Raw genomic sequence first — 25,123 nt, 5'->3', positions numbered from 1 at the left:
TCCCAATACACAAGCTGCCAACCGATAGTAACACGCTGGTCGGCCACAAACGATCTGCATACATGGTCCAAGTATCTATCATCGTGCGGCCATCCTCCATCCATCGCTAACCTCCAGTGAGATTGGGTTATGGATGAGTGATCTCAGTGTGGTCTTGTTGTTCTAGCCTCCCCCCCCATCCTCCTTCCATCCTGCTGTTTGGAGGCCTTGCTGCCGCGGTCCTCCTGTAAATATTTCAGTGCTCCCACCATAGAAGAACGGGACAGCTTGGTAACGCAAAGGATGCTGTGCAACGTTTTGTGGGTTTGGTCTTGATGTTATAACTTTCATTTAAAGGCCCCTTTAAATAACACCCAAACCACCTCTGCTGAAGTTCACGATTCATTGATTCTTCGGCGAGGCAGTTCACAGACATTGTAACTCAAGATAATAAAGCATGTTATTATAATGGTATAAATCTTATTGTCTTTGCAGTTTTCATTGTTCCACACCTTTTAGTTTTAATTCCCCTCTGAACAGAGGAGGGGAGATAGAGGGAGAGAGAGAGAGATTGAGATCTATCTTAGTTTTACCCGATAGAGACCCAGTTTAGCCACTGTTTGTTGAGCCACACTATTATGTAGTATTCAGTCAATTCAACCTGCAATGAATGATGCAACGATGCAGCCACACAGCTACAATCCTCATTCCATCCACTGTCCTGACGCCACTGACAGGATTGCAAACACACACACACACACACACACACACACACACACACACTATATTGATTTTTTCACTTATTTTCCAGTGAAACTTCTCTTTGTCCTTGGGGCCCATGGTGGCATGGGGGGACTAAGTGTGTGTTGTTGAGGGAGCAGTATTCTGGAACCTCTGCATCTGTCACATTGCTTCCCATTGGTCACCTGTTGGAATCTGTAAACAGATGGCGTTTGATAATCAGCCATTGTTAGTTATTACGGTCAATATCAACCCCTTACCGAAATAATGAATTTGCTACAGCTGTGGCTAATTGTATTGCCTTTTCCCAATCTAAAACATTCTGTTCAAACCCTGTTATTAATTTTAACATTGATTGCATGTTCCAGTATAAAGGCGAGTAGTGTGATAATGGCTCGGCGTTAAAATAAAAGCCAAACAATGCATGCTAAGGGATAAGAGAGAAGTTAGTCTCGTAAATCTATGCTAGATCTCTTGTGTTGCCGCTTGTCTCTACAGAGAAGGCCGTTAAAATGACTTCTCTCATCACTCTGCCACCTGCTGTGGTTAGACTGCCTGACTGTCTGACTGTCTTTCTTCCTGTCAGTCTGAATGCATGCATGGATGCCAGGTATCTGTTTGCTTGTCTGGCTTCCTGACAGTAAGTCTGTCTGCCTGTCCCTCATTTGTCTATCTGGCTGTCTGATCGCGTATACCTGTCTGCCTGAATGCCCATTAATCGGTCTACCTGGCTGTCTGACCGTGAACCTATTTCCCTGTCTGCATGCCTATTTCCCTGCCAATCTGTCTGTCTGTTGTGCTATAAAGTTTAAAATGTTTCATAAATAGATAGGAGGGGCATACAACCTGTTGTGTTTATTATCTTGACAGGTTTCTAGTAAGGTTTTTAGCCAATCCAAATTGAATTCAACGCATCAAGATGACTGATAGCGCTTGGATTTAAATTCCCTTCTTGCACGTTAAATCAAAGCTTATTATGTAAACTGAGACAAAGACCCTTTGCTTCGATGATCCACTATCAAAGTGGAGCTGGGCTAGCCTAGGAGGGACATGTGCTAGGGGGCTACTTGTGCAAGGCCTATGCTAAAGTACACACAAGTACATTTCCTTACATGGTTTTGTTAGAAATGTATCTGATACCTTTGTTGGGTTTTGCGTGAAGATTATAATGCTGCTAGTGCCATTAGAGGCTTTAATCTTGTGTCTCCTACAGTGCTCTAAGTACTAGTATTTTTAGGACAAGTGTCTCCTTGGATTCAGAGAACACAATGAGACGTCAGCCTCCCTCTCCAAAGACCCCCTTTTTGCACGGTCGCAAAAAGGATTCTGCAACAACTTATATATGGAGTAGTTAAGATTGTGTTGCAGACATAATAATAACAATAATAATGATCATAATAAAATATCATTATCATTATTATTATTATCAGAATTATTATCAAAACGATAATTGTAACAAATGTGCCTCTCTCTTCTTCAAGGTGTTCTTCAGGGGTTTCTGACCTGGCCACCAGATCACTGCAGTTGATCCAGAAAGCTGTTGCAACAAATGGTTCTCAGCTAACAAGCAAACCCCCCCCCCCCCTTTGGGCTCTCTCTCTTGACTGCTCGTAACAGCTTTGGCTAAATGGCAAAACAAACTTTATGTAAAACTATGTGCTTGCTATATCCCAAAATGTTTTGAATAAATTAACTGGCCAATTCAGAGGAAAACCAATAGCTGTGAAGGTAATTTAGAGTACCATGTGGCAAGAAAAAACATAATTGGAAATAAGGTTGGCTGGCTTGCAGGAAGTGAAGCAGGCAGGCTGGCGGGCAGCAGCAAACATAGATTAACTTGGTCAGGTGGACGGAGAAAAATAGAAGAAAAAATGGAAATTAAGGAAGAGCTGGGTTCTTGTGTGTGTGTGTGTGTGTGTGTGTGTGTGTGTGTGTGTGTGTGTGTGTGTGTGTGTGTGTGTGTGTGTGTGTGTGTGTGTGTCTGTTTCTGTGTGTGTGTGTGTGTGTGTGTGTGTGTGTGTGTGTGTGTGTGTGTGTGTGTGTGTGTGTGTGTGTGTGTGTGTGTGTGTGTGTGTGTGTGTGTGTGTGCGTGCGTGCGTGCGTGCGTGCGTGCGTGCATGTTATCACACAAGCCACCAAAGCACCTGGCAACAGACTGTTGGAAAAAAATGTACATAGTAGCTGGCCTGCGTTAAAGTGTAGACCAAAAAGTAGCAAGCTAGTGTGCAGGAAGAGTTTTTTTGTTGCTTGGCAACAATCCAGTCCCAGTCCAGTTGCAGAACTATTTGTCTGGGGAAGGGGAATAAATGGTTAAATAAACAAACAATCCTTCAATACTCGGCCAGCAGCCTGGTACATACGACTGAATTACAGCCGTGATGAGATAGGATAGTCCTTCCCAGTCCAATGAACTGCACTTTTTCTCATTCACCTGTGTTCTTTTTTAGTTTCAGCTGCCTTGTTCCACCACTGTGTGTCTGCTCCTCATGTTTCTGCTAGTGTGTTATTTTCTGTATTTCTTGTAGATCTTAGTCTTCCTTCGAGAATTCGAAAAATGACTTGAGTTAAATTATTAAAGTGCAATTATTGTACAACATTTTCCAAACAGAGCAGGAGGTATTCTTGGCCAAAGGACATTTTGTGACCTCAGGAAGTCAGGTGATTGTGTTACGTTCCTTTCTAATCAACCTCCTTTGAGGTGTCCTTGCGCAGGGGACTGTACAAAGTATTTTAACAATAGCACTCTTCTCAGAAGGAACCATACCTCAAACTGTGCCTAACATGAAACGATTTGAGATTAGAGTGAATGATGTTTAATTTGACTTAAAATTGTTTTGTTTTGTCGAGCATCCTTAAACCTGTTCAGCTTTTATTTTATAATTAGTTTATTTTGATGCATATTGAAATAAAATAGTTTATTGGAAGCAGGATGTTTTGCTGAACATGATAAACTGCTGAAACATACAATTAGGAATTAATTAAATCAATAAAAAAGTACCCGCTTGCCTCGGGATTTTACAACAGAATGCATAATGGTAGGTTTTCTTGACAATACTCTGCCCTTTTCAGAGAACACAAGAGAGTTGTAGTAGCCAAGTGTCGATTCCTTGCCAAATGTGTTTCCATAATGACGTGGAAACACAACGTATTTCACAATTAGTACTTCACAAATATTTAAAAGACGTTATAATTACTATCATTACAATGTTCCTATGCTTCCAAAATGGAGGCTGTAATTGAGATGTGACATAGCCCGATGTACAAGCCCCATTATAGAGAAATTAAGAAAATGCATGATAAAAAAAATGTTGTCTGGCCAGTCAGCTAATTTGATTATTACAAAAGAGGCCAACAATAATCAAGTTATTTCACTAGTGAGCTGCAGAAAATATATAAAGCCTATACAGTAGATAGTATTCTATTTTCCTGATCATTACAATGTAAGTAACGCAACACTGAGTGCTTTTTCAATGAACTTAGTAAGTTTATGTGTGTGAGTGTTTGTGTGTGTGTGTGTGTGTGTGTGTGTGTGTGTGTGTGTGTGTGTGTGTGTGTGTGTGTGTGTGTGTGTGTGTGTGTGTGTGTGTGTGTGTGTGCGTGTATCTGTGTCTGTGTCTGTGAGTGCAGGTGCGTGTGCGCCTGTGTTTGTGTGTGTGGTGGCAACTCACAGTTCATCCATCCGGGTGATGCATGGCACCCAGATTGCAGTTAGTGGAGAGGTGAGGAAGGAAACTATCCAACTCATTCTTTCTTTCATTCAATTACAGATACAACTGACTCAGAGAGAGAACGAGAGAGAGAGAGAGAGAGAGAGAGAGAGAGAGAGAGAGAGAGAGAGAGAGAGAGAGAGAGAGAGAGAGAGAGAGAGAGAGAGAGAGAGGACATAGACAGATGGTTAATTAAGCTTTTGAAACACAATCATTAAATGTGACCACAGTGATCGGGGAGTTGTTGGGTGCAACCCACCGCGGCGCGAGCTACACAGTCTGCCCTCCAGTAGCAAAACATATCTTGCTGCTTGACATCTGCAGCCGTCGTGTACCTAACGGAGTAGATGACCGTTCCAGAACCACATGTCGTTTCTTGCATTTTTTATGTAGCGTATATTATGTGCTTTGTGTGAAAGTGTTTTCATTTACTCAGAATGGATTTGTTCAGATCTTTTCAAGGATCTCAAAGAATGTAAAAAAGCAAACTCCCATTACTCATCTTCAATCATGATTTAAAATGGAAAAGAGAATTATTTTCACTGACAGAACAGTAGTATTACATTGTCTCTTTCAACATGTCTGTGTATGCCCCCCCCCCCCCCCCCCCCCCCCCCGTTACTCACAAACATGAGACTTGAGGGGTCCCATGTCCAGAACTGGCATGTACTATGCATTCACCAACATGTCCTTACATGGCTCCAGAGACCGGCATTTCTCCGCATCAGTGATGCATTGTATGAAGAAGTAAAACAGAACTCAAGAGCTACATTTTCAATTATCTAACACCACAATTGTTGGCTCTAGTCTGCATATTAGTAGTTCAGCAATCATTTTGAATTTGAATTGAAACACAATGAAATAAAAAAAAAGAAATGGGTTATAGCCATTGACATGCAATAATGTTGAAGAAACAGACTTCCGAAAAAGCTAGCGATAATATTTTTGGGGAAGGAGGGGTGTGTGTGTGTGTGTGTGTGTGTGTGTGTGTGTGTGTGTGTGTGTGTGTGTGTGTGTGTGTGTGTGTGTGTGTGTGTGTGTGTGTGTGTGTGTGTGTGTGTGTGTGTGTGTGTGTGTGTGTGTGTGTGTGTGTGTGTGTGCGTGCGTGTGTGTGTGTAAAGACTAGGCTGGAGTGCTTTTGGTTCAAAGTATAAAACAGGTAGGCACAAAGAAAGTGATTTATAGTTGTGTTGAATGAGGATGACCCAAGGTTCACAAAGTATTTATGATTTGCTGTTGAAAGGATATTATGGAAATCCACCCACAGTGAGGCTCCACACAAAGACAGCTCAGGGTGGTGGGGACAATAGCCAGACACACCCTGTAGTTTACAGTGTGTGAGAGAGAGAGAGAGAGAGAGAGAGAGAGAGAGAGAGAGAGAGAGACCAGAGACCAGAGACCAGAGACAGACAGAGACAGAGACAGAGAGACAAATGCCATTATACGGTTTGATTTGGATGAAAAAGACAGTCCTTACTTGCATCGCACATTAGTTGATGATAAGACAATCATTTATAATAGTTCAACAATGCATTTCAGTATCAGCAACTCTAGGCTAAAAAAAGACACTTTCAGAGACAAGTTTAGACTATCAACTTTTTTCATTTCTGATTAATATTTTTTTGTTTCAAAATAATTGGATGAATTGGTCGTTGCAGAGCATTGGAATGTTAGGGTCAGACATTAGTAAAGACATGAAACACTAAGGCTAGTCGGACATGGTTTACCGGTTTAATCCATGGCTAATTTATTAAAGATAGCAACACACCGTTTCTTTTATGTCAGATAAAGCTACTTCATTTATTCATTGGGACTATTTTAGAAATCAGAAATGTCAAAATAAACCATTCAGTAAGACTCTAGACAATGCATTTTTCTTTTTCAAGATTATTCTAATTTTAGGTTTTAGTTTTCTCTTTGTCAAAACAAACCAGCACTTCAATTCTTGACTTCGATTTTGAAATTCAAATAACCATTGTAAGGGTGTTTTATGTGTGAGCCAGTTGATAGAGCCCCACAGATTTCAATTAATATGACGAGAGACAAGTAAGCTGCCCTGCATGTTATAGATTTTTTTTAGGTCGTCATTAACCTAAACATCAGGTCTTAGAATCTGAAAACGGACTAAAAATATATATATTTGAGTCCTGCAATATATATTGGGCAGAGTGGTTTTGTCAGCCTGTGAATGTCTATACTTTCTAATATATTGAGAGGATTAAGTGAAAAGGTTCAACAGTGTCCAAAAAGTTTACATTTAAAGTAATTGTGTTATAGATTTTGATATAAACCTTTAGATCCTGCCCATTGTCAGTGACATCCTCACACATTTTCTTTCAGTACAGGCTTTCAGTACACGTACATCATCTTTCAAAATCGATCCAAAGAGTAATTGTTTGAACAGTATCTACCTTACCGAGTTTTTACTGCAAACATCAGGGGGCAGCATATAGACGACTCGCTTACCCAAAGTGCGTCGGCGGAAATGCCTACTGATGTCATTTCCTTCACTCAATGTCTTTGGCGCCGCGAATATTTGTTTGGAAAGTGTCGTTGCCTCAGAACCCGCATACGATACTTATTTAATCGCGCTGTAGTTTTAATAGAAAGGACAGTTATATTAACCGTTAGTGTTTTCCTTTTTGCCTCTCCTGGGCACATCTTTTAATGTGAAATACAGTTGATGTTGAACTAATCATCATTACTTTAATGCAAATGAACGCACCTCTCTAACCTTAATCGGAATGAAAATGGATCGGATTAAATTGAAGAACGCAAAGGTGAGCAATCAGACAGGCTCTTGCTTCATATTGCATTGATAACATGTACAAAACAATGACATTGCTTTGTTGGCATCCTAATCTTTGAATATTCAACGCGCCAAAAAATGGTATTGTGGTTAAAGTGACACGAATGTCATTTTTTTCGCAATAACAAACGTAAACCTCCGATCTATTGATTAACACACTATTCTTATACGCAGCCCCATTTTTTAATACTCCCTATGTCTTGTAGTGCTTCGGGGGATATAAAGTACTATACTATATGACTATTGCATGATGAGCATGTTCTGTCTCCCAGGTGACAACGGGGGGCCAGAGGGACCTCTTGTCCTTCTTCTCCACGGGCAAACAGAAGGTACTCAACATATGCTTTGCCTTTTATCTTTCCCTGTTCTGTTTTACATACATACATACATACATACATACATACATACATACATACATACATACATACATACATACATACATACATACATACGTTCTACCTGTTATTTTTCTAATTTCCTTATTTGTGCAATTTCTGGCACCTGTCAAACTACGTTATTATTATGCTCTCATCCATAATTTACGTCGATGACTTCTCTGTGTACGTATGCTTTTATCTTTTTTTTTTAATTATTTATTTGAGGTAAGAAGTGGTGTATTAGTGCAAACCCAAAGATCACTTACACTTTAACAGGTTCAAAATACTAAGTTGAAAAAACTTTAGGAAACCAGACACTAATATACTACTACCATGTTTCCTGACTGAACAGGGGGAACTTTTAATTTGGATTTAACCACAAGGGCGTAATTGGAAACCAGCAGCCCAATGATGAACTCCCAGAATCCCGGTTCAATCTGTATTGACCGCTAGTTTATTGCCAATGGCTCTGGGGTTAGGTACATGATGGTATCATCACTATACCAATTTACATCCTCTATTGGGCTTGGCCATAATCATTTACTCATGCTGCACCGGTGCATGCAGTTTACTTTTAGAAAGCAAAAGATTTCTGTTGGTGCTGTGCTACAAATTTATCATGGCGGTAAAACCAGTGATTTGACTATTCCCATTATATTTTTCATGATATTTTTTTGGTTATCCACTTAATAAATGTGTTAGTGGTGTGTAAAACATAGGAAATAAATTTAAATCAAAATATGAGCCTTAATCCCTATACATAACCATGTTTGACAAGAACTTTTCTTGTACTTTGTTTAATGGTTCAATGAACTGTTTACATCGTACATTTCTAATCATTGACTCCGAAATCTGATAGTATATGATTGGACTGTTTCCCTCAGGTCTCAAAGTCTACCGTCAAACAGTCGTCCACGAAGACCGAAGCCCGGAGCAGACCCAGTCTACCCCTCCCCGTCCTCTCCCCCATCAAGAGGAGCGTCCTGGCAGTTGTGGAAAACATTCTACCCCTCTCTCCAGATCTCCTTCTGGCCATCCCCGAGACCCCCGACAGCCAAATCAGGCCCTCCTCAGCCAGAGTCCCTGGCCCGAGCCCCAACCCCAGCGCCGAGGCATCCAGTCTGGGGGGGTCCCCTCTTTGTCGAAGCCCCAGCTCCAGACGAGTGGACATGCGGCGGAAAATGAGACTGGACGGAGAGCGGGAGAACCTGTCCGAGGAGGCGGTGGGATCGGGGAAGCGGCTCTTCAGTCCAGAAGACTCCCACGCCGCCAAGAGGCCCAGAACTGGCGACGTACCAGCGATCCACCGCTCGGCCGGAAGCAAAGCCTGCATCCCCGTTGAAACCCTACCTGCCAAGCAATGCCTTACCGAAGGCCGCTTTGAGACGGAGGGGCCGGAAAGGATTCAAAGTTCAGAGCTCTCCTCTCGCAGATCTAACCAGGTGACCCTGATCGGTGTTCAGCAGAACACCGTGGCCTCGCCAACGCCCCTCTCTGAGATGGGCGGTCTTCCCCGAGAGGAGTCTGTGTTTACGCTCATCATGGATCAGAGGGACACCACCCCGGCGGAGGTCGGCGCGCTGGCGCCCTCACCGCAGCGGACCATGCGCGCTCCCAGCACGGCAGGTGGTGCAGACGGAGCTAACCCGTCCAGCCTCGCCGTGACGGCGCATATCGACGACCTCGGCAAGGGAGCCACGGGAGCCACCGATCCAGCCGGGACCTCGTCCGATGGAGACGGCCGTGTCGTGACCTCGTCGGACCTGGGTCAGTTTGGGAGGTGTTTTTTTCACATAAAGGTGACCTGTTATACCACCTGGTGTGAGGGTGGTTAGCCGTTACAAGACGTTTTGAAAATATGCCTCTTCTGACATAATAATAATAATGCAATTTATTTGAAATGCATAATAAATAATCTCCAAGTACAGCTACAGAAACCGAAAAACTAAATAACAAGACACTAAGGGCAATAACACATTAAAATATAGTGATAAGAATCATTAATAAAAACACAAAAAAAGTGGTGTTGCAGTGCAGATTGAATTATGAAAAATCTAAGGACAACTTAAGAATGCCTCCCTGAAAAAAAAAAAGGTTGTAAGCCCTTTTTTAAAAGTGTCCATAGATAGGTTTTTCGCAGATGTTCAGGGAGGGAGTTCCAGATGTGAGGGGTAGCGGAGCAGTAGGCTCGGTCTCCCATGGCTGATGGAGGAGGTGGGTGCTTTGGGACCGGAGGTTACGGGTGGATGAGTGAGGGGTAAGGAGGTAATGCAGGGCGTTGCTGTCGATGCAAAGGTGGGAGATGAGGGCGATCTTGTCTTGAATTCTTGAGGTTATGGGGAGCCAGTGGAGGTTCTGAAGAACGGGGGTGATGTGGTCGTGTTTGCGAGTTTTCATCAGAGTTCGGCCAGCGCAGTCCTGAATGAATTGAAGTTTCTGAAGGTGTTTATTGGGTATACTGATGAGCAGGCTGTTGCGGTAATCAAGCCTGGAGGAGTATAAGGCGTGGACGAGTTTCTCTGCGTCAGAGAAAGTGAGGAAGGGGCAGAGTATAGAAATGTTCTTGATATGGAAAAAGCAGGTTTTGTACCGATGTTTGATGTGGTTTGCAGAGGTCAGTTGGGAGTCAAGCTAACACTGAGGCTGGTAACTGGGGTTGAGAGGGGGATGTCTTTACCGGAGACGGAGACAGTGGTTGTTGTGGGTTGATGGGACCTGATGAGGGCTGCCAATTTGTGTGGGCTTCAGTTTTAGAGCTGTTCAAAATCGGCAGAGATGAGAAGGTCATTTGTTAACCTCAACAATGCTGTCTCTGTTCTATGGGCAGTGTGGAAACCAGATTGGAATGTTTCAAACAGCGAATGACGCTGTAGATGTTCCTGTAGCTGCGCAGCAACAGCTTTTTCAAGCACCTTGGACAGGAATATGGAAGATGGGAGATGGGCCGGTAGGCATTCGGTCGAGGTTGGGTTTTTTTCAGAATGGGTTTGATAACAGCAGGTTTCATCACAAGTTGGTGTGTCCACCTAGATGTGCGCTGGATAGATCAGTCTAGCAGCCTACCCAGTGGACTTTAGCAAACATGATTGCTCATCTATCCGTCATACATCTAGGTGGACACGCTTACTTGTGATGTTAGAAGAAGCTGATTTTCAAAGCGGTTTGTAACGGCTCGTCACACTAACACCTGGTGTTATATTATACCACCTTTTAATGTTTTTCATCCCACCACTGAACATGATTGCTGTGGGTTTTTATTGGCTTGTGTGTTATCTTTTTTGTTATTTCTCTTCCCAAATGCAACCGCAGCACCCTTGGAGTTTCCTCTTGATGAGAAATGGTTTGAAGATGAGATGGAGCAGATCTCTGACCTCTTGGAGCAGAAGAAAGCTAAAGCGAGCCGGTAAGGAACACCCCTTCCCGGGTCTTATTCCCGGGGAGGAAACAGTGGGCCGCTGGCGCTCCCGTTCCTGGAACATAATAATAATAATAATAATACATTTAATTTAGAGGCGCCTTTCAAGGCACCCAAGGTCACCTTACAGAGCATAAAGTCATCATAAATCGTTTAAAAACAAGACATTGTGGAAAAAATAAATAAAAAAATAAATAAATAAACATGCAGTGTATGAACCTGGGAACCAGACGAATCTGCAAGCGCAGGTTTTATTCGCTCCGGGATGTGTGTCACTCTCTCGTGAAGGAAGATTTAAAGCAGAACTGCTGGGCCCGTCGGGCCTACCGCAACCGTTGATCTAATATGGTGTGGGTTTGATACGATGACTCATAGGGCGCACATCAGCTGCAGCCATCTTGGTGTTTTCTTTTTTGCGCCCTATGAGAGTGTGGTTTAAAAAAAAAAAAAAAAAAAACACCAAGATGGCTGCATTTGATGCGGCACACCTTTCGTTGCTCTGATTGCTTCTAGGCAATATATGCACTATTAGTTAGATCTAACTTTGACTTATTATTCTTATTCAAAGTGTTATATTTTGACATTATGAATAAATATTGCACTTAAAATAGCCCCCCCCCCTCGACAATCAAGGCTTCTAGGTCTTTCCAATTGTGTCCAGAGATATTTTGGTCTGCGCCGATCGATAACTTCCCTTAGAAATTGAAAATTAACAGAGAGGTTAAAGACTACTATGCATTTGTAAATTGGTCTGGGGATGTTAGGCTTACATGTCGGTGTATATTATCTATCGAACATTTTCATCAGTGAAGAACGCAGAATATGTCTCCGAGTCTATGACAGTGTTCTGATCGATGAGCCATTACGCTCCTCATCAAACCATGGCCTGTGGCTTCCTCTCCATGCTCTTCCCCTTCCACAGAGTGCCCGACCACGTGGTCCTGTCCGGGGGCATCAACAACCGTTACTGGGTGCTGGAGGTGGAGGAGCGGCCCGGTCAGAAGACTCTGACCATCACCTGCTCTAAAACCCTCCAGCCTACAGAGACCTGTCTGCTGAAGGACGGATGGTCAGTGTCTGGGACCCCCATCCATTTGAAATATCAACTCTCAGTGAAACGTGCAGTGGATTCTTCAGTGTGTGTGTGTGTGTGCGTGTGTGTCTAATGTTGAAGGGCGTGTCTAGAGAGTGCAAAGAACTCTGATTAAGGGCGGTGCAATTATTTGAATGTTGATTTCAATTTTTGGGTGAAACGATCTCTAGACGAGTTGAAACTAATAGGAAAAGGCGGTTTTGGTTTAGACCGTCGTGAGACAGGTTCGTTTTTTGACAACTCGAAAAATAATCGAGTTGAAACTATTATTATTATTTATTTATTTATTTTAAGTAATTGCAGAACACCAGGATAAATATTTGTAAATTATTTTCAATTTGAACATCTTCTATTTGAACATTTTGTGTTTTCATTTACAGTGAACATTTAAGTGTTTTTTTTTGGAGAGATATGCTGAATTAATGCATTATGTTTCCAAACTCAAAAATAACCGTAATTTCAATATTGACCAAAATAATCGTGATTATGTTTTTTTTATATATATATAATCGAGAACTACTCTGATTTTTTCCCGTCTTCATTCACAGTTTTCTACAGTGTCGATGCTGAAAACAAGCTAAACCCCCTTTGTGCAGACGCATAACTGTCCATCTGTATGTATCTGGTCGTGTCTCCAGGGAGACGAGCCCGGTGTCTCGGGGCAGCGTGGTGCACCTGGAGGGCCAGTGTGTGTCGGGCTGCTGGCGGGTGGAGCGCGAGCAGGGCTTCCTGGTTGTGCTTCCTGACGTGCTCATCTCCGGGACCAGCATCTCCAACTCGATCCGCTGCATGAGACGCGCGGTGCTCAGCGACATGTTCAAGGTGAGCGCTCGCCGCGTGCTGTCGAGTCCTGGGCAGGGCTGGGATTTTGATCGCGATTTTGATTCTAGTGGCAAACAATCACAAAATTACAACAAGTTTTTGAATTTTTTTTTTTTTTTTATATAGACCATTTTGTGTATTTTTTTAAGGCGAAATTTCAAAGTTCTGAGTCAAAAATAATTTTTGGGAGAGACATGCTCCATAAATACAACATGTTTTCAAACTCAAAAATAATCGTTTGAATAATCGGGATTTCTATATTGACCAAAATAATCGGGATTATGATTTTTTCCCTTAATCAAGCAGCCCTAGTCCTGGGCATCCCTTCTGTGAGGGAGTGGAGCTTTTCGTTTACTGTGTCATTAGTTTGAACGCTTTCCGTTCTATTCTGTTGCACATGACGCATCAACAATATTAGGAGGCAAGACAATCTGGCTGGTTGATTTGTAAGTCCCTCCCCGGAAAAATGTGCCATTGAGAGATTACTTTTACGATTTATCACTACTATTAATAATTAGTACTACTACTATTACCATTCAAACCTTTACCGGGGGGCTTTTATGTCAAGCATCTTGCAGTGTATTCAGAGATGTATCACCAAGGAGCAGTTTGGGCGAGGCATCTTGCTCGGACCTACAGGTAGGTCGAACGCCTGGAGCTTGGCTTTAAAATAGTACTATTCCATTCTTGACCAGGTCCTGAACAAAGTCCTGTTTCACGCCTTCTCCCAGCCCCACGTCACGTTCTCCGTCTCTTCCGTCTGTAGAGTTTTGACGGCGGTTCGAAGCAGATGCTGAACGGCACCATAGTCCACGAGGTGTTCCAGAAGGCTGCCATGGCCAAAGACTTCTCCATGGACAAGCTGTCCTCCCTGGCGGACCAGGCCCTCCACAGCCCACAGCACCTGGGGGACATGTAAGCAGCGTCCCCACCCCTCACGGAGGGGACATCCCTGATCCTTGCTGTTAGCATGTCAGACATTCAGGCTGATGCCGCCGGGAAATAGCGTAACGTTGGATTTAAGCTTCCTTTCTATGAACCTCATCTGAAGATAAGGACCCTAGATTTACTGTAAAGGCCCCGTGTTTGTTATTTGCTTTTCTTTAACGAAGCCCCATGTTGACTTCAACAGGACTGTTTGTGTGGTGTTTTTGTATAATAATATACGTGACTTGTATTTGAAAATGTTACCATGTCTGATAGACGTGTGTGTGTGTGTGTCTGTGTGTGTGTGTGTGTGTGTGTGTCTTTAGGTACACTTTGGGAGTGACCCAGGAAGAGATGAAACAGGAGCTGCAGGACTACCTCCCCTCCCTCCGAAGCTGGGCCAACGACTACCTCCATCCCTCCACTCCGAGGCCCATCCCCCTTAAACTGTGGGTGAACCCCCCTAGGAGTTATGGAACCACGGGGTGGCTGTTATGTAGTCATTTAGCCCTTGTAGATTGGGACACTTTGGCCCAAAACGACTTACCGGGATTTTTAAACTACATCGTCCTAGCTGGGGTAGGCAATTTAAAGGAATGCTCTTTCCGTCCCGACTGTGGCACCCACAGATTGCAGGCAGGCATTATTACATTTTTCGATTGAAACGACTGGGTGGCTCACCTGTCTGTCTACCTACCTACCCGGCTATCTGCGTGTAGTTTGCCAGTGCAGTCAGTGCCTCTTCCACAAGGCTAGGCGGCCCTATTGCTTTAGCTAGCGTGCTAGTCATGTGTTTTTGGGGGGTGGGGCTATGGAGGGAGCTCCTGGAGGAAGGGATGGGATCAACCATTAAGTTAACTGTGCAATGCGACAGGCTCGTTGGGAGCAGTTGAGGTTAAGTGTCTTACTCAGGGCGGCCTCGTTAGGAGGAGCCGGGGATCGAACTAGCAACCTTTTTGGCTACAAGTGACCCCGCTCTACCTCCTGAGCTAAGTCCAACCCCCCCACCCCCAACACAAACTACACCCACTTCACTATTCCAACCGGCCTGTCATAATCGGTCTCCTCCTCCATCAGAGCGAGCGACCGCTTGGGGGCTCCGATCGGCGGGAGGCAGCCCCCCCCGCCCGTCTACACGGTGGCCGAGCTGGCGGACATCGAGGAGAACATGTGGTCGCCGCGCTTCGGCCTGAAGGGGAAGATCGACGTGACGACGCGCGTCCGCGTCCAGCGGACGGGCCGCGACGGCCGGCGACGCGCCCAGGAGAGGGTCATGCCCCTGGAGCTGAAGACGGGCAAGGAGACCAACTCCATAGAGCACCGCAGCCAGGTCCGTTAGGCCACGTTAGGCCGCGTGTCCCAGCCAGACCATCAGCATATTGTCCCACTAGGCCCAGCGGTGGACTTGGGAGGGGTGGCGCTCCTGCTTGGACCTGTGGTCCAGCATTCGCAGGAACTGTGTTTTCTTCGTCTTCATTCTCCTCACCTGCTGAACATCGATGTCCGGCAGCCTCTCTATCCGATTCAAAATGTTTCTTGGTGTTTCTGTAGTTCACTATTGTCCAGTCTACATACGTGGCCTGCATATTTAAGATGTTGAAGGTGGCAAAAGTCACGTGTTGGGAGGATGTCCGTTATAAAGCGCAGCTGTTTGTTAAGAGAACTTGAAATGAGTGAACGCTGGTTCATTTAGACTGGATCAATGCAGTACAATTAGTTTATGTTTTTGTTGTTCCCTTTATTTCCGGGGATACATCACATCTCCATTCTGTGTCCGACTTTAGGAGCCCTGAAGTAAAGTTTACATGTCGCTAATCTGAACCCTGACAGTTGCAGTCTGAAGTAGCTAACTATTACCTCCATCCTAACCTTATTTGTGTGTACATTTGTGTGCGTCTGCATACGTGTTTGTCTAGGTCATCCTCTACACCCTCATGGTCCTGGAAAGGCATGTGGACTCTGAAGCCGGCCTGCTGCTGTACCTGAAGACTGGAAACCTGCACCCCGTGGTGGCTGGCCACATGGACCGCAGAGGTGCACGCACTCACACACCCACACACACAAGTCACTTCCATATGGCCTATTGGGTTGTACTGCGGCTGGTGTTTACTTCACTCCAAAAACGTCACTCGGCTCACAATTCATTGTCACCTCTTAACTCCATTAAGAGTCGGGATATTTCTGTTGTGCGAGAAAAACTGGAGGTCAATTAGCAGAGTGGCTCCCATGTGCCGGCTCTGCCAGTCCCCTTCGTACATCCATTATAGATATCTGATCTTTATTGGTGTGTTCCTTAATTCTTGGGCTTGGGCTACTGCCATCATATATTTGTAATTTAATCACACAGAAAAGTGTTGCTTCTTACAGTCTGCCTTCAAACCATCAGATGCTTCTGTCAGTTCCATTTGCCCGCACTGAATTAGGAAAAAGGGCATTCGTCCACTCTGCTCCCACCACATGGAACTGGCTGCAAATTTTTTTAAAATGAACCAAAATGATTTCTTTGAACGCTTTTAAATCTAAGATGAGAGCATTTCAGACCACTTCTTTTACTTGTAGATGTTTTTTATGAATTTTAATTTACTTTTTTATCATTTTAATTTCTTTCTATATGTTGTGAGTGTAATATTGTGTGTACATATGTTATTTGTTGCTGCCTCTTGGCCAGGACTCCCTCGAAAAATAGGTTTTTGATCTCAATGGGACTTTCCTGGTTAAATAAAGGTCCAATAAAAAATCAAATGAGATTAGACTATTGATCCTGGGAGTGCAATTCAGGAAATTTATTTACAGCTTCTGCTCTGTTGGCATCAAAAAAAATTTGATCACAAAAAAAATGATGTATTAAAAAAAGAAACGTCTCTCAAACTTGACTTGATGTTGCACTCCACTGGCCTCCAACCTCCCGTTCTGTGTCGACCCCAGAGCTCCTGAAGCTGCGGAACACGCTAGCCCATCAGCTTAGCAACGTGGTGGAGACGGGGGCCGGGCGGAGCCGCCTGTCCCAGCTGCCGGAGGTCCTGGCCAACAGACAGGTGTGCCAGTACTGTCCGCAGAAGAGGAACTGTGCCCTGTACGAGCGGTAGGAGGCCGAGGGCGACGGGTCATCGATGCCAGGTCGTTGATTGTCTTGTTTCATTCGACAATCAAGCGATTGGAGGGCAAATTCTCTGAGAAAATAATGATAATGACAAGATGGTCGTCTTCCCCCGGGGACCCCCAGGGTGGTGGAGGGCCCACCTTCGGACGTCCCCCAGGACGCGGTGACAGACTTCCTGCTCGAGGAGACGGGTCACCTGACTGGGCCGCACCTCAGCTACTTCTCCCATTGGCTGCTGCTCTGCTGCCTGGAGAGCGTCACCATGGAGCAGAAGAGCAGCCGCAGGAATGTGTGGCTGCAGTCTGCCGACGAGAGGTACAGTGAAACGCACGCAGGGTGAAAGCGAGACTAGCGTACAGTGTAGAGGCAGGGGAATGCCCTAAGGATCCGTCCGACTTTTTTTACCATTTTATAGTATATTGTCAAATGTTTTTTATGCTACATTTCGCAATATGGACCGATTATCAGATATAATGTGTAATGTGCGTTCATCTCTTAATGAGTTCACGTTGTAAAAAATGTGTCGACGTAAATAAAACACACTCAACAAACTGTAACCCAGAGTAAACTTCATAACCACTGGGCATCGTTTTCACTCGCTCGTTGTCACATTTGCCAATCAAAGCAAGATCAATTTCCCAGCACGGCTCAAGGTTGAGCAACAAGCTTGCCCGTCGTATTGACTGATCGTGTGTGTGTGTGTGTGTGTGTGTGTGTGTGTGTGTGTGTGCGCGTATAGGGAGAAGAGCGGAGGGGCCGTGGGAAATCTTGAAATCGTCGGCCCGGTGACCATCCAATCAGAAGGAGTGTTCTTGCATCGCTTCCAGCGACGCACTCCGACCGCGCGGCAGGAGCTAGGCGGTGGTTTGGCGGACGGAGACCGCGTCGTCGTCAGCGACCAGGAGGGTCGTCTGGTCGGCCTGGCAACCGGCTACATGTGTAACGTCACCAAGACATCGGTTGGCTGCACTCTGGATAGGTGAGCACGCACACACGCACGCACACACACATTTTTATTAGGAGTTGTATATAAATGGCTTCATAAAATGATGACAATTTAAAACGTATTATAAACCTAATGAATGTTATTGGCTACATGATTCAATTACATAATGATGAAATTAAGATGTTATTCGATTCGGGTACTTATGTTTCGTCAGACCCCATTTTATTATTTTTCTTCACATTCGACCTCGCCAAACCAACATGAAACCCGTCAGTGTGTGTTTGTTTATCCCAGGGACCTGTCCAAGTTCAGCGAGGCGTCGTTCAGGTTGGACCACGACGAAGGGGTCTTCGGCCTCAGCACCCATCTCACCAACCTCTCCAGGCTCATGGAGAACAGTCCAGACAGGTAGACCCACTGCCTCTTTGATAGATTTTTAACCCGTTCACACACACACACACACACACACACGCCTACGGTGGCATCCACCTTGCAAAGGCAGCGGCCACAACACGTTTGAGGAGGAAACACCAGCTATGGTGTCTGATGTCGACGGCCATCTGCCTTTTGTGCAAATGGCAATCAAATACGTATTTACATCGACTTGAACATGCAGTGAAGGACAACGCCCTACACACAATGGTGTTATTTTAATATATAAAATTTAGAATACGTTTACAATACGTAACTCTGTCATCAGAAAGTTAAAAATATATATCGCTGTCAGTACAGTGAGGATGTTCTTAGAACCAAATGCAAAGCACCAACAATCACTATGTTATGTCTATGTTAATCTCTGTGTGTGTGTGTGTGTGTGTGTGTGTGTGTGTGTGTGTGTGTGTGTGTGTGTGTGTGTGTGTGTTTGTGTGTCCCCTCAGTGAGCGTCTAAGGGAGCTGGTGGTGGACCTCCGTCCTCCTCAGTTCATCGACAACCTCAGCTCCGTTCTGCCCAGAGAGGCTAAGGACGCAGTGGCTGAAATTCTCAAAGGTTAGGTGCCCCTTCACTCCGCCCTGCTCTGCTCCTCGACTCCACTCCTCCTTCAAGGGTTCTTCCTTGCTTATTAAGGGGTTTTTCTTTCCCTTTTGGGGGCTAGGGTAAGGGGGGTCTCATAAATATTTGGCTTGATTGATTAAGGGCTATACAAATAAAATCTGATTGAATTCTGGACTGAACGGCTCAAATAAGCTCATGGTTTTTATATCATTTTATTCCCAGCCTTTACTTTGCCTCAGCTTCACTATAATGTGCCAAAGTTGATGGAAGCTCAAGCCGTGCATGGGAATCAGTGCCTCTGTGATAGTGTGTGTTTTTACTTGATTTGGATTCACTTGTCTGTTTTCTGTGTGTTCTGTTTATTCTACAGACTGCCACAGAACACATTCTGGATGTGTTCTGTACAGTCATTTTCTCCTTTATAACTCGTGTGTGTGGCTGTGTGTGTGTGTGTGTGTGTCTGTGTCTGTGTCTGTGTCTGTGTCTGTAGGTCTGAACAAGCCCCAGAGGCAGGCCATGAAGAAAGTGTTGTTGTCCCAGGACTACACGCTGATCGTTGGGATGCCCGGCACGGGCAAGACCACCACCATATGCACCCTGGTGAGAGACCCAACCTGTCAACCTGTCAACTGGGAGCTGTACCTTCAGCTCCCAGTGTATTCCTGTCTCCTCTTACCTCAAATCCTCAAACAGCCTTATCGGTTTTTTTTTGATTTGTTTCGTTTTTTTCTATTTCCTTAGAAATAGAAATAATTGAGAAATTATTTCACTGCCGCTCTTCCTATCATTTAAATTTTTAGTCCAAAACAAATATTTTATTCATGCCAATGAAATCCTTAAAGGGCTCATGTCATGCCACCAGATTAGCTGGTATAAGCCGTTTGGCACAGGGAAGGAATGATTTTCATAGGGACGTCACAAGTGGGCGTGTCGACCTGTAAGCTGGACAGATCAGTCTACCAGCCTACCCAGTGGACTGTAGCAAACGTTAATCATCTATCCTTCATATATCTGGTTGGAAACGCCCACTTGTGATGTCACTGTGAAAATGTTTCCTTCCCTGTGCCAAACGGCTTATACCAGCTAATCACACCCACACCTGGTTGCATGACAAGACCCTTTAAAACAAATCTAATTTCACCTAGGGAACGTAAATAAATGACGCAAACACACCAGCAGCAATAAAGCAATGTCAATTGAAAATGTAAAAAGTTGCCAATTGCGAAAGCAGCAGTATGATCCCTCCCTGTGTCCGTCAGGTGCGTATCCTGCATGCGTGTGGGTTCAGCGTGCTGTTGACCAGCTACACCCACTCAGCCGTCGACAACATCCTGTTGAAGCTCAAGCGCTTCCGGGTCGGGTTCCTCCGCCTGGGGAGGGGGGAGAAGGTGAGTTTCGGACCACGAGTCGACCTTTCGGTGGTGACCATCAACTGGCACTCTGTTGAACTTCTAAGACAAAACAACGTTTTAGCTCTTCCACCTTCTGTCTCTTCACCTTCTGAAACCTTTCCCCCTTCCGACCAATAGTCGGCTTTTGTTAAAGAAAAAGTAGCTTGAAACTGGAAATCAAATCAAAATGTGCCATTGAGTGTGTATTATCTTTTATAGACTTATGGAACTCGGGTTTAAATGAAATAAGAAGCCTATTGCTTCATAATTTGGTATTATTTGTTGAAAGGCTGTTGATATTGTAGTTCTATAATGTAGTTGTCTCTTCTCCAATGTAGTGCAGTCCAATCTTTATTTTTTTATTGTCTAGATGTCAGTCTCTCACTCCCTGCCTCTCTCTCATGCTCCGTGGTGTTGTCTGTGTCTCTGTCTGTGTCTCTCTCTCTCTGTGTCTCTCTCTCGTGTGTGTGTGTGTGGTCCTCTCTCGTGTGTGTGGTCCTCTCTCTCTCCAGGTTCATCCAGAGATCTTGCCCTACACTGAGAGTGAGAGGAGGAAGGGAGTGGACACGCTGGCGGCGCTGGATCAGCTCTACAGCAAGGAGGTGAGCCCCCTCACCAGTCCTTTAATGAGGAGATCCACCAGTACCAGGAGGTGAGCCCCCTTCATCAGTCCTTTGAAGAGATCCACCAGTACCAGGGGGCATGGATTGAGGACCAGACGCACTCCAAATAAAATACATTAGTTTAACAATCTGCTTAATTTTGAGTGCTTTTTCCCTCTATGGGCATGGTCATTGAGGAGAATATATTGTTAATTAATAGAAAAAAATAATTTGTTGGATAAATAATGGATTTTAACAAAATAGCCGTACACTCACTTGTAACGAGGTCATTCTTCCAAGAGTTTATTCAGAGTTGGATTTTAAAGGGAATAAAAACAAAGTTGATTCAATTTTTGGACAAGAATATCCCAATTCCTGGCCAAAAATGAACAGCCAATCCCTTCCATCCCTCTCTCCCTCCCTCCCTCCCTCCCTCCAGCTGGTGGTGGCCACCACCTGCATGGGCACCAAGCACCCCATCTTCACGCGGCGCAGGTTTGACTTCTGCATCATGGACGAGGCGTCTCAGATCAGCCAGCCGGTGTGCCTGGGCCCTCTGTTTTACGTCAAGAGGTTTGTCCTGGTGGGAGATCACCAGCAACTGCCCCCCATCGTTCAGAACCAAGAAGCCCGGTAAATGACTTTGTGTGTGTGTGTGTGTGTGTGTGTGTGTGTGTGTGTGTGTGTGTGTGTGTGTGTGTGTGTGTGTGTGTGTGTGTGTGTGTGTGTGTGTGTGTGTGTGTGTGTGTGTGTGTGTGTGTGTGTGGGGGGGGGTGAAGGGAAGTGATGGGCAACTATTTTGTAGCGAACATTGATGAAATGTAATCATATGGAGCCAAAAACAAGGAAATCTCCTGGGAAAGAGTTTGTGTTTCGCAGTGCAATGAAGTCCTCTTTCTCTCTCCGTCTAGGTCTTTGGGGATGGATGAAAGCTTGTTCAAGCGCCTTGAGCTCCACAGTGAAGCGGTGGTCCATCTTAATGTTCAGTACAGAATGAACAGGTCATTAACGTTTTCTTTTAGTAGTAGTAGTAGTAGTAGTAGTAGTAGTAGTACACTGTTTTGAGCACTCCTGTATGTAAATATTGTCTTACATATTTTTTGCATTTTGCACATATATACTTTCATTTTACTTTTTTATGCACTTGTATATGTCGTTCATTATTGACCAAAGTGTGTCACATACAATAATATTCTGGACCAATGCTGCCGTGCCCTATACGTGACAACAGCCACTGTTCATCACAGCACCAGGACGTCATGCAGAGTTGTTATGCAGAGTCGCCCTGCGTATCGTGGTTGTGGTTGCACTGGGTAGTCTTGACGCCCTGGGCGTTCCTCTGTGTCTGCAGGCCCATCATGTCTCTCAGTAACTGTCTGATGTACGACGGGCGGCTGGAGTGTGGGTCTGAGAGGACGGCGTCCGCCCGGCTCGCCTTGCCCTTCCTGGTGTCTGTCCAATCAGAGCTCAGCTCGCACTGTGAGGCGACCCCTAAGGATCTGACGTGGGTGCAGGCTGCACTGTTGCCCGGCAGTCCGGTTTGCTTTCTCGATACCACCCAGGTACTTGCCGTTATTTATTTCAGATGATACCTCTACGTCATGAAATGATCCTTCCCTGATTGGTCACAATGGTCAGTAACGTTCCAAGGGTGTGCATTATTTTTGAAATAACGGGGCACCTGCCCTCTTACCATTTCTGTATCAATGCACGAAAAAATCCAAATCAAATAAAACTATCAACCAGCCTCGCCAGCGCAAAAACTGTTGACGAGGGTTGATAGAGAAACGTTATAAAGGAAACTAACCCTATAATCACGGTTGGTCACTTGCAGTCATGGAATAAACCAGGACAGTTTGAGGGAGAGGTGACCCATGTTAAGGTCACATGTTTTGTTTTGCAGGTGCCGGCCTATGAGACGGTGGAGCAAGGAGGCGTCAGCAACCACACCGAGGCTGCTCTGATACACACCCTGCTCTCTCTCCTGATAAAGGTACTAGCACACAGCCAACGCCCATCCACAAACATGAGGGCTGTTCAGAAGGAACAGCAGCAAAAGCTCTCACGCAGGCGCACTGTGCTTAAATGGTTCATGTTTGTTGTAAACGCTTTGCAAAAGGGGTTTACTGGACCATTAACCACAGTTTGCATTTGATCTTCTCCACCCGATTCTAATGTTCACTCGCAATCCGCTTTTAAACTAACACTTTTAACAATGTTTGTTACTTGGACTATTGACTGTTTTTTATTTGTCCCTCTTCTTCAGGCCGGCTGTAAAGCCAGTGAGGTGGGCATCATCGCCCCCTACAGGCAGCAGTTGAAGAGCATCTCTACCCTGCTGCAGGCCACTGCGTTCAGTGGCGTGGAGGTGAACACGGTGGATAAATACCAAGGGAGGGACAAGAGCGTCATCTTGCTCTCGTTCGTCAGAAGTACCCAGGAAGAGGGGAACGTAAGAAACAAACACCGCTTTTGTGTGTGTGTGTGTGTGTGTGTGTGTGTGTGTGTGTGTGTGTGTGTGTGTGTGTGTGTGTGTGTGTGTGTGTGTGTGTGTGTGTGTGTGTGTGTGTGTGTGTGTGTGTGTGTGTGTGTGTGTGTGTGCGCGCGCGCGCAGAAAAAGGTTAAAAGTTAAAGTCTAGCCGTTTAATTTGAAGGTGTCAGCTACTCTACCCTTATTCTCTTTGAGTACAACACAAAGAAATAACTGACAACATGTCATGTGTCTGACCTCCTGTCTTCCACAGTTGGGGGAGCTGTTGAAGGACTGGCGGCGTCTGAACGTAGCGGTGACCAGGGCTAAACACAAGCTGCTCATGGTGGGCTCTGCGGCTACGCTACGTCGCTACGCACCGCTGGAGAAGCTGCTGAACCATCTGCAGCAGGAGAACATGATATCCTTTTTATGCAGAGCTCTGATTCCCTCCGTGATACTACACATATTGTATTAAAGTGGTCAACTTTCTATCAAAGAATGACACCAAAGACAAGATTTTGTTTGAAATGAAAACAATACATTATTCTCATTATTCTACGTTATTTTTGTGTTACAAAATCTATATTCATTAATTTAAGTTAATTCATTATTCTTTCAATCTAGAATGAGAATATTCTATTTTCACATTTTCTTATAGGTTGTCAGTTTAGATAGAATTTTACCTAGATATATTTTAAGTGTGTCATTGCACAAAGCAAAATATATAATGTACTTGGAACTTTAAAGCTTTTCTTAACTCCGTCTTCACATCATTCAGCTCCCTACAGATGCACATAAAGCTTTTCCCAGCATGCACCTGTTATGAGGTTCCCGTGGAAACCATGGACCTGTAATGCCTTTTTCTAGCTAACCATGCAAGAAGACACTGGATAGGAACTTGTCAAAGTGTTGGTATGACTAAACCATATGGTAATGCGGACCAATGTCTTAATTGTATTTTATATTTGTTTAATTGTTCGTAAGCTAATGTTTTCAAACTGTCAAAATGAAACGCTGCTTTTCAAGCTACAACTGTGCTTTTGACAATAATGCAATGTGATCAGATTCACAGGGTAAGCAGTAGTACATGTCCGAAAAAAAAAGACAAGTACCATTAGAATTCTCTGGTAATGGCACACCATTCTCGTATGTCTGAGTTTGTCATAAAGAGCTATTTATTTATTTTGAATCAAATAACCTTCAGCTTAAAACGCCAAAGCGTGTTGGTACACTGTGAGAAACTCCAATAAGCTTTTGTCATCTGACCATCATTCCGTTAGTAGATGTCTTTGTCACTGTCTGATAAATGTGATTTACTTTGTTAATTCTTTGAACCATGGTAAGCTTTTCCGTTTTAAATCACTCATAGTTTTTATATCAACATAATATTGTATCCCTCAGTTTAAGTTGCGGTCTCTTGCCTGGTACTTCACCACAGCATCACTAAGGCAATGCACATGCAAATACCTCCGACTTCAGTAACATGTAACTTATAGTTTAGATCTAACACATTTCTTAGGTTGGAATCAAGCCGTTAACTTAAAGGTTCTAATTTATTCCATGGGTTGTATTTATTGTCACTGATTAATGAACTACACCAGGTCCAGCATTATAAGCTACCTCTGATCTCACATATTGGATCCGTTAATTTTAACCTTCTGGAGTGTATCTGTTTTGTATATTAAACTGTTCAATAAATAATTTTAATTCTGCAAATTATGGAACTTGGTTTTTCCTGATTTAGAAA

At 44.3% G+C, this 25,123-nt stretch overlaps 1 protein-coding gene across 3 annotated transcripts; it reads left to right on the top strand.

The window, feature by feature from the left end:
- Nucleotides 1-6,920: 6,920 nt before the first annotated feature.
- On the top strand, nucleotides 6,921-25,123 carry dna2 (DNA replication helicase/nuclease 2). 3 transcript variants are annotated; one of them, XM_056607052.1, is made up of 25 exons: nucleotides 6,921-7,207; nucleotides 7,509-7,565; nucleotides 8,498-9,380; nucleotides 10,923-11,016; nucleotides 11,951-12,097; nucleotides 12,760-12,943; nucleotides 13,710-13,858; nucleotides 14,197-14,319; nucleotides 14,948-15,200; nucleotides 15,787-15,904; nucleotides 16,796-16,952; nucleotides 17,094-17,285; nucleotides 17,710-17,949; nucleotides 18,211-18,324; nucleotides 18,795-18,904; nucleotides 19,401-19,510; nucleotides 20,170-20,298; nucleotides 20,814-20,903; nucleotides 21,343-21,536; nucleotides 21,815-21,904; nucleotides 22,255-22,465; nucleotides 22,807-22,896; nucleotides 23,170-23,355; nucleotides 23,648-23,796; nucleotides 24,148-25,123. In XM_056607052.1, exons 1-25 carry the CDS (start codon nucleotides 7,172-7,174, stop codon nucleotides 24,200-24,202), a joined length of 4,161 nt encoding a protein of 1,386 aa, XP_056463027.1. In that variant the 5' UTR covers nucleotides 6,921-7,171; the 3' UTR covers nucleotides 24,203-25,123. The 3 variants fall into 3 exon arrangements, with proteins under 3 accessions (XP_056463027.1, XP_056463029.1, XP_056463028.1); XM_056607054.1 differs by lacking the exons at nucleotides 6,921-7,207; nucleotides 7,509-7,565; nucleotides 8,498-9,380 and adding an exon at nucleotides 9,977-10,560; XM_056607053.1 differs by lacking the exons at nucleotides 6,921-7,207; nucleotides 7,509-7,565; nucleotides 8,498-9,380 and adding an exon at nucleotides 10,573-10,773.

The sequence above is a fragment of the Gadus chalcogrammus genome, chromosome 14, assembly GCF_026213295.1.
Source record: "Gadus chalcogrammus isolate NIFS_2021 chromosome 14, NIFS_Gcha_1.0, whole genome shotgun sequence".
Taxonomy (NCBI): Eukaryota; Metazoa; Chordata; class Actinopteri; order Gadiformes; family Gadidae; genus Gadus; species Gadus chalcogrammus.
Note: the sequence above shows the minus strand (reverse complement) of the source record. Positions and strands in the feature narration are given on the sequence as shown.